Source organism: Sminthopsis crassicaudata, chromosome 3, assembly GCF_048593235.1.
Source record: "Sminthopsis crassicaudata isolate SCR6 chromosome 3, ASM4859323v1, whole genome shotgun sequence".
In the NCBI taxonomy this organism is placed as follows: domain Eukaryota; kingdom Metazoa; phylum Chordata; class Mammalia; order Dasyuromorphia; family Dasyuridae; genus Sminthopsis; species Sminthopsis crassicaudata.
Genome location: NC_133619.1, coordinates 488,771,751 through 488,787,771, shown reverse-complemented (window position 1 = coordinate 488,787,771; position 16,021 = coordinate 488,771,751). Strand labels below are relative to the sequence as shown.

The window sequence follows — 16,021 nt, the reverse complement described above, 5'->3', positions numbered from 1 at the left end:
AGGAAAGAGGGAAGGAAGGAAGGAAAGAGGGAAGGAAGGAAGGAAAGAGGGAAGGAAGGAAGGAAGGAAGGAAGGAAGGAAGGAAGGAAGGAAGGAAGGAAGGAAGGAAGGAAGGAAGGAAGGAAGGAAGGAAGGAAGGAAGGAAGGAAGGAAGGAAGGAAGGAAGGAAGGAAGGAAGGAAGGAAGGAAGGAGAGAAGGAAGGAAGGAAGAAAGGAAGGAAAAGGTAGGCAGACAGTGAAAGGGTAGAGCAGGTCAGAGAGTAGCCTGGCCGTAAGCAACATGGCTGAGACTTCCAGGGAAAAACTCACCAGTTACCTAGTTTGCCTCCTCCGAAGAGAAGCAAAACTCCTGGTGTGGAGGTAGAGAATGATGGAAAATAAACCAGGAGGAAAATGAGCAGCTTGCCTGGGATTTCTCATATAACAGATCCTTAAAATAATTATGGGAGCTAGGTGGCGCCATAGTGCACAGAGTGCTGGGCTTGGAGTCAGCAATACTCATCTTCCTGAGGACTCTTACTAGTTGTATGACCCTGAGCAAGTCATTTAACCTGTTTGCCTCAGATTCCTCAAATGTAAAATAAGCTGGCAAAGTAAATAACAAATCACTCCAATATTTTTGCCAAAAAAAATTCCAAGTGGGGGTCATAAAAAATTGGACATAACTGAAATCCCTGAAAAATGAAGAATTATTGTTTGAATCTAAGTGGCAAGAGTACCAACAGGATAGAGAGAGAGAGCTTAGACTTAGAGAATCCTTAATTTAACAGGAGGGGAATTTTGTCCTTAGAACCTCAGCTCTTCCTCTCAACTTTCTCTATAGGCATGTACTGCCCTGTGCCAGGACTGGCCAAACCTTATGGGCCCTGCAATGCAGGATTCCACTGCATCAAAGGAGCCTCCCTTCCCAACCCCACTGATGGAGTCACAGGAAATCTCTGCCCTGCTGGCCATACCTGTCCCCAGGGCAGCCCAGAGCCTGTTCCTTGTCCCTCAGGTGAGTTCAAAAATCTCAAAATCCGATTTTACTGTTGCCTACCTATGGTCTAAGGAGTTCTACAGTAGCACTGTGGAGAGATGGGGAAGATGGAGTGTCCACCCCTTGTCTAACAGAAGAGAATACATGGTTCCTGCCCCAAAGACCTCCTATCTAATGGAAGAGACATGGTGTCTTCCCTTAGGAAATTCCCAGTCTAGTGAATCATGTCTCCATTTGAACCCTTTCATTCTTAAGAAAATGAATTGGGAATTCACATTTTGCAAGCCACAAGTATAAATGAGTAAGAATCAAAGGAGCAAAATAATGGGAAAGGCCAGAACCCAGCAAAATTAGCCAGGAAAAGCTTTATAAAGTCAGGTTGAGACGAGCTCAAAGAAGGGGACGGAGATAAAATAACGAAAAGATGAAGTGGCTGGGGAAGAAAAAACTATACAAATGCCCAGGGGGAGTACTGAGTAAGCTATATGTGTGGATAGGAATTAACCAAAGCTAAGACTCCCTAGAGGGGAGAAAAGGAAAAAGAGAATGGTGAGACCTCAGCTTGGGGATGGAGTGTTGATAATAGCTGATGGAAGAGACTTGGCCGCCTCTGTAGTAGCAGGAGCAGCAGAGGTACTCAGGCTGTGGAGAGTCTATCTCCTTTTGTCCTCTCTTCTTATGATTAATTTATATGTCATTTTTCATCCTGTGGCCTTGCAGGCTCTTTCCTGCCTTTCCCAGGAGCTTCATCAATGAAGGACTGCCAACCATGCCCCGCTGGCTGGTTCTGCTCTCAGCAAGGGCTGAGCTTCCCAGAGGCAGCATGTGAGGAAGGTTGGTTCTGCCCCATCGCCTCAATCTCTGGGAACAACCCAGGTAAGACTCTTAAGTCTCTTGTGGCTGCTATCTCCGTGGCCTTTGCTATCAGTCAGATAAAGGGGTCCCCTTCTCTGACCCCTTCCGAGTGGCTATGACATTTGTATGTTCTGAGAATTTTCACCAACTCCATGCTTAATAAAATAACTATCCTATCTTAACTTTACCTTCTGACTTCCCTGGCTTCCTTCAAAAACCACATAAAGCCCCACCTTCTATGGAAGTTCTTCCTGATCCATCTAAATTCTAGTGCCTTTCCTCTGCTGATTACTTTCAATTTATCCTTGATGTGGCTTATTTGTAGAGTTGTTTGCATGTCATTTCTCCCATCAGATTGTGAGCTTCTCAAGGGTAACAGATACTTTATTTTTGTATCCCTCTCACTTAGCACAGTACTGTCATATAATAGGCATTTAATAAATGCTTGTTGACTGACTGATTACCATTCATGGAAGAAGAAAATTCCTCTCAAGCCATACATGCCACATTCATGACATAGGTATCGGGGGAAAGTTCATAGGAATGACAGAGTTAGGGGGATCTTAAAGATCATTGACTAATTTCCCTGTCCCACTCCCATGATAGATGAGAAAGGCCATGCAGCTAGTAAATAACAGAACCAGAATTTGAAGCTTCTCTGTTTATAAATCCAGTGCTCTTTCCACTAGACCATAGGGATTCCCTCCCTTTTTCTAGGTTTACTACCCTCAGGTGAAAATAGACCTAATTATTTAAGAACATAGACTTATATATAATGCCTACAGACTCTTTCAAGTGAACAAGAAAAAGACCATTAAAAAGAAAACTATTAGGAAAAGGCCCTTAGAGTGATTCTTGTTTTCATGTCTAACCAATTTTCCCTAGAAAGAAGCTCACAATAGATACCTTCTACCTTTTATTTCCTAGGTAATCTCTGTCCCATTGGCCATTATTGTCCCTCCGGCAGCCCAGAGCCCCAGCTTTGCCCCTCTGGACAATATCAGGATGAGACTGGACAGAGCCAATGCAAGATGTGTCCAGCTGGAAAGTAAGAGGCTATGGATCCTGAGTCTTTTCAAACCTTGTTTCTCCCCTGAACTCTAATTTCCTTTTCTGCCCTATTTCTCTAGTCTTTTCCCCAGGTAAGTAGTTCTTACATCTGCATGAGCCTGGAGACATTTTTGCAATCACCATTCTCAAAGAAGCAGAAGTATAAGCATATAATAGTGATAACTCCCACTGGTTTGGCACTTTATAATTTTTTTCACTTTCAGACATTTTTCTCACATTTAATCTTCTCACTAACCCCATGAGAATCAGGCACCATCTCCATTTTGCATATGAGAAACTGAGACTTAGTAAGTCACTTGTGTCTAAGAACTCTCAGGGAATATAACAAGACCAAGAGTAGTAGGGCCAAAGTTACTTTCTAACTTGGATGTCCTCTCCAACAATGAAGATCATAGCCAATTGCCCATCCTGGGCACCTCTTATTCAAGATCTCTCATCAGTTTTCCATAAGGGTTCTTCCCAGCATGTTAAAGGCTTTTCTCATTTGTCTCCTCACATTCAGAAGGGTAGTTCACCAGTCATCTCTCATCCTCACCACATGTCAGCCCATTTCTCTTTATAGCATACATTTTTCTAAGAAAATCTTTTACTCCTGTTCTGCTTCAAAGTTCCTCGATGGCCATATAGCATATCTTGCTCCCCACCCACTATTCGTTTTTCTTTTGCTCTATAATCCCTATATTAATTATAGGTCCTGAAAATTCAGAGATTACACAAGAAAAAGCAACATTTGATACCCTAACCCTGACTCTTAGGTTCTCACGTACAGTGCCATCTCCCTTGTCAAGTTTTTCATATGTATATCTTTTAAGCCTCAAAATTCATAGGAGGGAGGAGTTCATAAGATCATAGATTTCAAAGATAGAGTGCAACTATATTTAGTCCAACCTCCTCATTTTAAAGAGGAGAAAACTGAAACCCAAAATAATTTAGGTGACTGGCCTCAGATCACATAGCTAATAAGTGTCTGAGATTGGATTCAAATTTAAGTCTTCTGATCAACTATGACAGACTTGGTTCTTTTCAGTAATTCAATGATTCAAGGAAATCCCAATAAACTTTGGATGGAAAATGCCATCCAAATCCCAAGAGAGAATTATGGAGTCTGAATGTAAATCAATACATGCTATGTTCATTTTTTTTCTTTTGTGGTTTTTCCTTTTTGTTCTGATTTTTCTTTCCCAACATGATTCAAAAGGAAATATTGTTTTAAAAAATTCCTGTACATGTATAAACAAAAATATCTTGTTTTTACATGTAACTGGGGAAGATAATTAAAAAAATAAAAAACACAGATTAAAATAAAACTTACATCTTCCAACTTCGCATCTAGTGCTCCATCTATTATTTCATCTTGCCTCTTCAGGGTTACTCCTGTCTAAACAATACTGTTTCCAAACAATTTCTACGGCTGAGCCCCCTAGAATGGCTCTTTTTGGCAGTATTTATCATAATGTCTGGGGAATGTAAGTCTTCCTTCCTTCTTTGTAACCTATCCAGCCCCTCCAAGTCTGACCTCTTTTGTTCACAGGTTCTGTCCCTCCAAAGTCCAATCATCAGAACCTAAGGATCTCCTTTGGCCAGTGGACTGTCCAGCCCACTACTACTGTCCACCAAGCATACAACATCCCTTTTCTGGTTGTATTGTTAGCGAAAGGCCAAAAGCAAGCAGTCCTGAGGAATGCCAACCCCGTCCAGCAGGGCAGTTTTGCAATTCAGGTGATTAGAATGTTTGGTACTTTCCCTGTTCTAGGAGAAGGCTTAACTCATTTTGAAAAATGTGTATTTCCCTCTTTAAAATAGAAAATTTAAAAAATGATGAAGGCATTAATTGGTCGGTCAAGATGTCATAGGTTACTTCAGTCCTCTTAAAATTTATACACAAATTCAAATAAAGAGTGTCAATAAACAGACTAACAAACTTGGGGAAAGTTTTATAGAGAGAAATGGGGGACAGAGAGGGGAACTGTTCACCAGCAATGTCACAGTTAGATTGAGTGTTTCACAGCCTAAGAAAGATCCAAAAACCTTGCCCTAGACTCCAGAAATGGATCTCTGAGGTCACAGGTAAACAAAGCCCCAGAGTAAAAGCTACCTAAGTGATCATCACATAATAGCCTAAATATTCCAGATCACTTAATCAACTTTCATTTGCTATTAGCTTATTATATCATGACTAGAACAAATTCCAATGCTCTATCTCTCCCTGTTTTGATCTCTAAAAACCTTCCTGCTGTTGTCAAATACTCTTGTTAGAGGCAAGAAAAAAGCCTCCATGCCAGTCATATTTATGGTTGGTGTTGAGTCATTGTACTTCTGTGTTATTCTTTGTGACCCATTTGGAGTTTTCTAGGCAGACATGCTGGAGTGGTTTGTATTTCTTCTGCAGTTCATTTTACAGATGAGGGAAACTGAGATAAACAGGGTTAGGTGAGAGTCATACAGTTAGTAAGTGTATGGGGCCAGATTTGAATTCTAGTCCCAGCATTCTATCCATTTCACTACCCTGATGCCCCAGTAAGTAATACTTAGTGGCCTGTTAATGTCTTGGTGACCAAACTTCAGCCATCCCTGGCTACCACCAGCTACTAACTTGTGAGAACGGCATATACTAACCTTGGGAAGGGAAGGCCTTCTACAAACTATCTGTCTGTGTGTCTGTGTATCTGTGTATCTGTGTGTGTCTTTGTGTCTGTTTCTCTGCTTGTCTCTGTCTTGCTCTCTTTCTCTGTCAGTCAGTTGTCTCTCTGTGTGTCTCTTTCTATCTCTCTGTCCATCTCTCTCTCTGTGTCTCTATCTTTCTCTCTGTCTCTATCTTTTTATCTCTCTGTCTTTGTGTGTGTGTGTGTGTGTGTGTGTCTTCTCTGTTCCTGTCTCTGTCTCAGTCTCTGGGTATGTATTTCTCTCTTGATTGTAAGACAAAGTCTACAGAAAAAAAAAAGTAGTCATCAGAGAGAGAACATAATGCCTACTCTGCAGATCTGAACTTCAACTACAGTAGGAAAAGTATTGACTCCGGATTCAGAAACTCCGGCTTAAATCCCACATTTGATGCTTACTATGTGATTCTGGAAAAGTCCCTTAACCATCTTGGATTTCAATTAGCTCATCTATAAAATGGAGGGATTAAACTATATGTTAGGTAGGTGTAAATAGTGCATATAGTGCTGAACAGACAGAAAGGCCTGAGTTCAAATCCTAATTCAAATATTTACTAGTTAAAGGCAGTTAGATGGTACGGTGGGTAGAGCACCTGCTGGAGTCAGGAGGACCTGAGCTCAAATCCAGCCTCAGATACTTAACACTTACTAGCTGTGTGACCCTGGATAACTTAGTCTTAATTACCTCAGCAAAAAAAATAAAAATAAAAAAATACAAATACATAACAAATGGTTATGTGATTCTGAGCAAGTTTCTTAACATCTCTCAATTTCAGTTTCTTCATCTGTAAATGGGCATAATAATAATAGCACCTACCTTAAAGGGTTGTCATGAACATGAACTGACATATTGTATGTAAATCTTGCAAATCCTGAGGTGTTATATCAATTATTATGATTATGATTATGATGATTATTATTATTAATAGTATTTCCCAAGAACTGATTGCAAAGCTAGCATTTGAACTTAGGTTTTTTTTTTTTTTTTTTCTGATTTAGTGTTGAGAGTCCTTTTTACCTGTCTTTTCAATGAAGCTATTTCTGGAATACAACATCTCTTCTATATACAAATACTATATACTATATTATATACAAACACTCTATTAACAAATTTTAGACTGAGAATGGTGAACTATCACATGCTGGGGATAAGTATAGGTGGGGAAGCAAAAACAGGAAGAGTTTAAGTAATTCCATAAAATTGAGTCTGACTCAGGGACTCCTACATTTCAGAAGGAGCCAAATAGACTCAGTTCTGATTCAGTTATCCTTGTTGATCTCCCAGATATCAATGTCCAAGGTCCTAAAATGTGCCCCCAAGGCCACTTCTGCCCTCCTGGCACCCAATTACCAACACAGCATCCATGCCCTCAGGGTACGTTTGGACCCAGAACAGGAGCCTCGAGTGAACTGGACTGTGAACCATGCCCAGCTGGTAAGTGGAATCTGGCCAAGAAGACCCAAAGTGAAGGCCAAGTTGAGGGATAGGATACAAGAATGCAGGAGGGAAGTAGAGAAGGAAGAAATCAAGTCAGTGAAGGAGAATTCCCAAGTTGTCTGCTCTTTTCATCAGAAAAGATGGAAGATAAGTGGTAAGCATTACTGGTTTTACAGTATCTTCCAAACCCCTGGAGAAATGAGCATAGAAAGAAAAGACACTTATATCAGTGAAACTAGGACAAGTCCCTACCCACCTCCCACCCCCTTTGACTAACTAGCTAGAATTGCTGGTTCCCTGGGTGCCTGGCACACTTTGTATCTCCTGCTCCTTCTACTTCTAATATTTAATTTCAAAATTAGTGATAAAACGGCAGATCTAGAAACCATAAGAACTAGGTTTGAGTCCCAGCTCCACCACATACTAGCTATGTGACTGAGCAAAGCACGTGGTCCTTTAAAACCTCTTTATCTTTAAGATGGGGATAACAATAGCATCTACTATACAGGGTTGTTGTGAGGATCGAATGAGATAAGATATGTAAAGTTCTTTGCAAATTAAAGAACTATACAAATGCTATTATTATTATTATTATTCCAACATCTTATTTCACAGATGATTATACTTTTTGGGAGCCTCTGATTCAGAGCCTAGGAATGGCCTCTATATGGAGCAGGTTCTGAACAGGAGAAGGGCATGGGGGCTTCCACTTGTTCCCTGACCCTACCTGTGTCTGCATGTTCTAGGGATGTATTGCTCATCAGAAGGATTATCTCATCCATCTGGCTTTTGCTACTCAGGCCACTATTGTACAGGGGGAGCTGTATCTCCTACTCCCATCAAACACAAGGTTTGTATCTTGGCCCCCACCTGGGATGCATCATGCCCTGGAGCACCCATGCAAATTAGCTGAGGCCCAGAAGCCAATCCAAAAAGTCTGTCAGCTGATTACATTTAAAGAGAGATCAAAAGGTAGTCAAAGGGTCTAACCCTATTTTTGCCACTTACTTGTTAGCTAATCTTAAATAAATCCCTCTCCTTTCTGGAATCCAGTTTCCCTTAATAGAGAATGAAATTGTCTTCTTCTCTGAGAGTTCTGGGAGGAGTTAGAAAAGTAGGCCAGAGGGAAATAAAAAGAAAGCAAAGTTAGTGAAACAACTCCATGATCTGAGAATGAGAAAGCTTATTCAAATCAAGAGATTGCTCTAGTAGATCCTTCCCCAAGTTCACATCTCTGCTGAGAACCTTGAACAGAACCTAAATAATATTTGTACTTCAGATGAACACCATGCAAATTATTACCGGGTAAATCTTCACCAGTTAAATTATAGGCAAAAAAGCACCACCACTCTCAGATCCACAAGCATAATTACTTTTATCTTAGAAATATTACTAAACTAATAAATTCCCTTTCCTTTGCCCTTTTTCTGCCTAGGTGGAAATTCCAGGATATTCAGGGAATGATATCTGTCCCTCTGGCTTCTTCTGCCCCAATGGAACCGGCTCTCCTATACCCTGTCCTCCAGGAACATACTCCTCTTCCCCAGGCCTAGATACTGAAGAACAGTGCCAGCCCTGCCCTAGAGGAAAATACTGCAGCACAGCTGGGCTGGCCAGTCCCTCCCAGGCACCCCCTTGCAGTCCTGGGTAAGGAGGCTTTCCCCCAACCCTGGTCTCTGAAAAGTTCTTGGCTTTTCCTTCTGGAGAGAGATGGCAGCCCAGTCCATGGGATTCTTATTTTTTTGATCATCTCCCTCCATCCCTAGCAGAGTTCTAGAAATCCCAAACTCAGAGGGACAGTGAGTCTCAGAGTTTCTATGAAAGGAAAGGGCTGGCAATGTGATCTAGTGGAAGGATCAATGGATTTAGAACCAGAAGTCCTAGAGAGAGCACCAGCTCTGCCACTTACTACCTGTGGGACTTTGAACAACTCACCCCCCTGCCAAGTTTGGTCTTAGGTTTCTCCTTTACAAAACAATAGGGATGGATGAGATAGTCATGAATGCCTCTTCTAATTCAAAATTCCTCCGAATATATGGATAGATCCAAAAGATTCAAAGGCTTGATGGCCTTGAAAGTTACCTCCAGCTCTAAAACTCAAAAATTCTATAGTATCTATGGAAAGGTCACATTTGGGGGTGAAACAATAGCAGGAGTAAGAGGTCTGAAAAACTACTTAGTGGTCTGCCATGATAATAGATTTATGCACCTGTTTAGTAGTTGTCCCACCTCCATAATTCCTGTCTCCATCCCATGAAACCTTGATTTAATGCCTTCATTGGCAGGAGACAACAGATATCAATAAAAATCATGTGCTCATTTTCTCATCTGCCATGTAGGGAAGAGAAACAGAGACCAACCTTGTGAGCTCTCAGACTCACCTTCATTGGGCCATGATCATGAGCCTGGCCATCGCTGCCAGTTTGGCGGGGAAACTAGTTAGTTCCATTGGACTAGGCAGGATAAGGGCACTCTGACCTTGTGGAAAGACTGCCTTCCTAAGCTCTCTTGCCCTTGTAATTTAGCTTCCTATCCCAAGGACTAGGGGCATTTTTCAACATTACTAACTGAGATCCCAGAAGAAAATTTGGCATATTTTTGAAGCTATCAGGTACCAGTGTCAGCCTCCATCAAGCTCTTAGCAAAATGTTGTGACCATAGGAGCCTGATACACAGCCTAGCCCTGGCAAGAAGATTCATTCTAAAGCAGTCTTGCAGCTCAGGACATTATCCTTATGATTTTAGAATTGTCTAGTTTCTATGCTTTGTTTTCTTAGGTACATCTGCTTGGAAGGAAGTATCAGCCCCTCACCATCAGATGGGATCCAGGGATACAGATGTCCCCATGGTTTCTATTGCCTGCCAGGGGCCAGTATGGAACTTCCCTGCGAACCTGGAACCTTCAGTCCAATGCCTGGGATGAGTACCTGCTTTCCTTGCCCAGGAGGTACTTTTTGCCAACAGGCTGCTTCTGTAGAGCCCACTATATGTCCTAAAGGTAATCTCCATGCGCCATGCTAATCTCTCTTCTTACCCTTCCATTACAGAGAAAGGAGATATTGCCAATGAAGAGCAATATGGACAAAAGCTAGAACATTTAATTTTTCCAGTTTCCACCTTTGCTCCTTCCTTTTCTGTATAGTCTGTTTTTCTATGTATAAAATGGCAACTGCAGATTTAGAGTTGGAAGTGACTGCAAAAGTCTAGTTTAACCCCCTCATTTACAAACAAGAAAACTGAGCCCCAAAGGACCCACATGTGCAAAAAACGTTTGTAGCAGTCCTTTTTATAATGTCAAGGAATTGATGGCTGAATAAGTCATGGCACAGGAATGTTATGGAATATTATTGTTCTGTAAGAAATGACCAGCAGGGTGATTTCAGAAAGGCCTGGAGAGACTTACAAGAACTGATGCTGAATGAAATGAGTAAAACCAAGAGAACATTTACACAGCAACAAGATTATGTGATAGATGAGGTTCTTTTCAATGAGTTGATTCAGATAAATTCCAACAGACTTGTGATAGAAAGAGCCATCTGTGCCCAGAAAAGGGATTATGGGGGCTGAATGTGGGTCACAACATAGTATTTTCACTTTTGTTGTTGTTATTGTTTGCTTGCTTTGTTTTCTTTATCTTTTTTTTTCTTTTTTTGATCTTATTTTTCTTGCACAGCATGACAAATATCGAAATATGTTTAGAAGAATTGCACATGTTTAATCTATATTGGATTACTTGCTGTCTGGGGGAGGGGAGGAGAAAGGGAGAAAAATTTGGAACACAAGGTTTTGCAATGTTGAAAACTGTATGTATTTTGAAAGTAAAAAGCAAGAAAGAAAACTGAGGCATAGATAGATGACTTGACTTTGATTTATCCAAGGACAAATAGGCAACAAATAGCAGAGCCAGGAGCCAGACCTGGGGCCTCTGCTTCCAAAATAAACTCTTTTTCATTGAATCAGTCTTTTCAAAAAAAATTTGGGTTCAATGCCTTATCCAAACTTTTCCTGAAGGACATCAGAATTTGGTTCATGTCTATGTTCACCTTTAAATTTCCAGAACAGAAGGAAAAGGGACTTCATCTTCCATGAAAGCACTTGGCCTAACACAGTATCAAATATAGGACAGGTTTTGCTTAACTAAACAAAAACTACCAAGGTCTTGTGCCCAAGCCCACAAATAATCAAAACAACTCTTCTTGCTAATCCCCTAAAATCTACCTCTGCAAGATAGTTCTCCAGAATTAAAATGCTACTCTGGTCTTGAATCCTTGGTACATAAAGAAACTTTCCTCTCACGAATCTCCCACCCTTAAAGGCCTAACATTCTACATAATTATAATACTAACCCAGGGTTTAGGCACCTTTCTTACTAGAGAAAAGCACTCAAAGCTCTTAAGGAACCAGCCTGTCCCTGGACCTACACAGATAAGGGCATAACATGTCTTAGGAAAGATTCTAGGTGCCAGTGATAAATATACAAAAGTAGTCAGTTTTGCTCTAGTCTAGGAGCTTACATTCTAATAGGATTAAACAGATAGGTAAATGGAGTTTTGTTTTAACCTCCAAAACTGTTAAGTGGAACCAAAGAGAAGTTTGGAATGCATTTTTCAAAAGCAATAATAGTTTGATTTTATCATCGTTCTAAGAAAAAGATGGAAAACAGGATATCTTTTAAATGATAAAATTGCCCCACCCAAATAACTCTAAAAAGTATCAACTGACTCATAATGTATGCTGATTTATGCCAATGAAATGTAAATCGGGGAGAGGGTGACCTAGCCAGTTGACACAAGTAGATATGATTGGCAAATATTAATGTCAGTCACTATTGACAACAGAGAAAACTTTGGATTTATCTGTATGTGCCTTTACCCAGTCAACTGACCAGCTTTTAGGTCTATTCTTTAAGTTTCCTGTCCCATTCATTAAATGGGTATGATAACCCTAGCAATAACCTCATGAAGATGCTATTTAAAGGAAAGAACTTACACTAAACCACTGAATGGTTATGCAGAGTTATGGGCAGAACCTATCACAAGGGTATAGTGACTAGGAAACACACAGGGAACTTTGTGGGGCTGGGCTACAAAGAGAGAATAGTTCCACCAGTTGATGCTACCAAAACACACACACACACACACACACACACAAACATCTTACATAGTCCCTATCTTACAGCTTGTTACCTCCTTCCTTCAGAACCACAGTTGATGTTTACTTTAACTTGATACTATTGGCGTAAATATAATGGGGAGTAGGGACCATAGGGATGCTCCATGTGTAATTCTGTGTAGTACTCTAGGATGTTATTCCAGTTTTCTCCTCTGCAGGTTACTACTGCCCAGCTCATTCAGCTTCAGCCCTGCCCTGCCCAGAGGGGACTCTGAATTCCTTGGAAGGGGCTATCTCTCTCAACGCCTGCCAGTCATGCCCAATGGGGAGATACTGCCCAAGGGAAGGCAGTTGGCAACCTGGAGGTAAATATTGCCACTCCTGAAGAGACCAATTTTTTTTGGTTTGTTTTGCTTTGTTTGGAGGGGCATGCAAAGTTCCTCAAATCAGCTGAATTAGTTAAACCTTTAACGGAGGGAATCCTGCCCCACCTCCAATCATATTTACACCTCTAGTATCAGGTTAAAGTAAATATTAACTGTAGTTCGGAAGGAGAGGGATAAGAAGCAACTAGATGAGCACCTTGTAAAGTGTGTCTGTGAAGAAGACGGAGGTGGTTTCTTTTGTAGTACTATGAACTATGACCATATAAGATGGAGAACTTAAGTGATAAATGTGGTGGATGATCTTTTTGTAACAGAACATTTCTTTCTAATCTCTGTGATGAGGTGACTATGGGCAAGTCATGTGTCCAGAAGTTCGACATCTATTATTCTTTCCCCATCAGGAAAAGCTTACGAGGTACACAAAGTCTACACACACACACACACACACACACACACACACACACACATCTGGGTTATGAAGGAGATCCCAGAGCAAGAATATTCTGGAAGCACCTTAAGTATTTATTCAAAATCCTCCCCTTTCAGGTTCTCAATTGTTCTTATTCATACCCTCCATAAAAACTTCTGGTACTTGGCTATCATTTGGCCACCAAGGGGCTTGTTGACTATTTTGCTTTGCAGTCTATGCTCTTTGGACAATCTCTGCAAACAAAGAGAAGGGCAACCACCTTGCTCTTAGCTCTATCCTTGCCCCTTCACATCCTGGAAGTTTGGGACAAAGCTCTTGTAGCAAAGAACAGGTTCAGAAGTCTTTGTCTCTGGCTTCCATATGCACTTGAAATCCTAACTATCTCAATCTAATAATCCTGGTGCAACTCCTTTGTACCCTAACCCTCAAAACTAGACAGCCATGGATATGGCCACCAGTCTCAGCCATTGAATAAATTCAACATTGGGAGTAAAGATTATTCTACAGAAAGTAGTTTAAAATTTCTGATCAGAGTTGAGTGTTCAAGTGTGGGGAAGGGGGGGTCATAGCCCCTGAAAATACAGTCCTGCTGATGAAGTCAGGGAACCAAATGATGAGGTGCAATGTAATGCAGGAGAAACTGAGGTTAGATAGAGATTAGAGAGTTTTTGATATTTTATTAAGAGTGAGAGATTGTTCGGGGTCAAAACAGGATCCACATTGACCCCAGCAAACTAAATGGGACTCAAAGCATTCAGCAACAAGTGAAGAATTCCAGGGATTCTTTGTAGGACTTCAGCCATCAGGAGAGACAAAGGGAGGGGAGAGTGGTTAAGAGCACATGGTGCTCTTAAATAAATTTGGTTCTGACAGGTTGGGGGTGAGGACCATAAATTCTTGATAACTTAGAAGGATCTAGAAGCCAGGATATCTGAAATAGAAGATCTCCCCCTTACCTGAGATTAAACATTTACAATTTATTACCCTAGAGTAGCCAGCCCTAAATTATATCAGTCCTAATGGAAGGGGGAGGGGGATTACAACCAGGGGGATTGAAGCATAACACAAGAATTGGGGTGGGAGATCCCCTCTGATTGGAGCCTCCATAGATCCTATGGGAAAGATTTCTCAAACCTGAAATCTATTGCAAAAAGAGATTTATTTCCACTGAGAAGACAGCTTGCTAGGAAGTCAGCCTTCTTAGAGGGAGCAAAGGTGGATTACACTGAGAAGAGAATATCTTTAACAGTGGGCAAGGTCTTTTTTAGGATGTCCAAGAAGATTCAGGTTCAGAGTTGTCTTTTATTATCCATCTGAGGCATGGGGTTTCAATTCAATTCAAAATTCTAGGAGTAGAGGGAAGGAGATTCACTCAATGTTGACAATGCCCCAGGCCTAGATTTCTAACTGAAAAGAGATTATTTACCTTGGGAGTTTCTCTTGTGAACTGAAGTGTATGGCCCCTCCCAAGAGGCTGGGAGAGCTTGAGACCCAGGAGCTACCCTTTCAAAGGGGGACAAAGCCTCAGGGCCCCCCCAAAGTCAAAGGAGACACAATTTACATCACTAACATAAGCAGGAGGTCTGTGAGGATTTTGTTTTTATTTTGAAATTCTTTGATTATTCTTCTTTTCCAGGTCTGTGCTCAGCAGGCTATTACTGTGAGGGAGGAGCTATCTGGCCCATTCCCAAGAGAACAGCAGCATTCCCCCTCAATGGACCCTGCCCCAAAGGACACTACTGTCCAGAAGGGACACTTACCCCTCTTCCCTGCCCTAAAGGAACTCTGAGAAACACAACCGGTGAGTTTTTCTCCCTTAAACCTATGAATTAATTCCCAACCATGCCCTTACCCTTTCCAATGCTGCTTAGGACCTCCCTCAGCAAGCTTTTTTGAATTCATACTATTCCATTCTCTCCTTTCTCATATGATAATACATCTATAGTTAAATTGTCCAAATCTTCTTTTGTTTGTTTCATTATTATGTTTCTGACATAGTTTTATCTGTCCTTCCTTTATCCAATATTCTGGAAGATAGAGTTCTGAACTTTGAATCAAGAACACCAGAGTTCATATCTTGACTCTAATAATAACTAGCTAGGTAATGCTGGGCAAGCCACAACTTCGGTGGGCTTCAGTTTCCTCATCTGTAAAATTAGGGAGTTGCATTAGAAAGCCTCTAAATTCTTATCCAGTTCTAAATCTATCATCCTTTCATTATATTCCCTCTTTCCTCTGTATCTCAGCATAAAGTTCTCTAATTAGGTATTGTGGGCTCTTGCCCCAAATGCAGACCCATTTGGTAATAAGATTATTTCCTTTCTCCAGGTGGTTCCTCTGAGGGCAGCTGTCTACCTTGCCCAGCTGGATTCTTTTGCAGTGCCCCAGGCCTCAGTTCCCCAACAGGATCCTGTACAACTGGATTCTACTGTCCTTCTGATCTCAAGTCCTCTAATTCCACAAATTTCCTGTGCCCTCAGGTACCACCACTTACTTCTGGAGAAGAGGAAAGGAGGGGAGAGGAGAAGGAGAAGGAGGAGGAGAAGGAAGAGAAAAAGGAAGAGTAGAAGGGGAAGGGAGAGGAGAGGAAAGGGAAGGAAAAGGGGAAGGAGAAAGAGGAGAGGAAGGGAAAGGGGAAAGGGGAGGAGGAGGAGGAAGAGAAGGGAAAGGTGGAGGAGGAGGAGGGGAAGGAGGAGGAGAAGGAGGGGAAAAGGAAAGGGGAAGGAGGAGTAGAAGGAAGAGGAAGAGAAGAGGAAGGAGAAAGAGGACAAATGGAGGGGGAAAGGGAGAAGGAGGGGGGAGGGGAAGGGAGAAGAAAGAGAAGGAGGAGGAGGAACAGGGAAGGGAGATGAGACAAGAAAAGGAGACAGGAGACAGAAATAGAGACAGAGATGGAGACAGAGACAACAACTCAAAATAGCAAACAAGAAAGCTTGAGTTCTCCACTAAGAAACATTAAGGTTAAGATGCCCTTATTCTATAACAATAATACCTAGGTTTATATGACACTTTAAGATTTACAAAGAGCAAGGGGGAGCTAGATGGTGCTGAAGATAAAGCACCAGCCCTGAAGTCAGGAAGCCCTGGGTG

The 16,021-nt window shown here is 41.4% G+C and overlaps 1 protein-coding gene across 1 annotated transcript in view; it reads left to right on the top strand.

The window, feature by feature from the left end:
* LOC141562243 (uncharacterized) overlaps positions 1-15,509 on the top strand; it is a 31,546-nt gene extending 16,037 nt beyond the window's left edge. The window contains exons 12-22 of the mRNA XM_074302221.1: positions 824-997; positions 1,700-1,855; positions 2,762-2,882; positions 4,437-4,624; positions 6,851-7,000; positions 7,750-7,853; positions 8,439-8,650; positions 9,781-10,001; positions 12,334-12,480; positions 14,568-14,732; positions 15,260-15,509. Coding sequence (XP_074158322.1) covers positions 824-997; positions 1,700-1,855; positions 2,762-2,882; positions 4,437-4,624; positions 6,851-7,000; positions 7,750-7,853; positions 8,439-8,650; positions 9,781-10,001; positions 12,334-12,480; positions 14,568-14,732; positions 15,260-15,498 — 1,877 coding nt within the window. The 3' untranslated portion in view covers positions 15,499-15,509. The remainder of the gene's footprint in view (positions 1-823; positions 998-1,699; positions 1,856-2,761; positions 2,883-4,436; positions 4,625-6,850; positions 7,001-7,749; positions 7,854-8,438; positions 8,651-9,780; positions 10,002-12,333; positions 12,481-14,567; positions 14,733-15,259) is intronic.
* Positions 15,510-16,021: the final 512 nt, after the last annotated feature.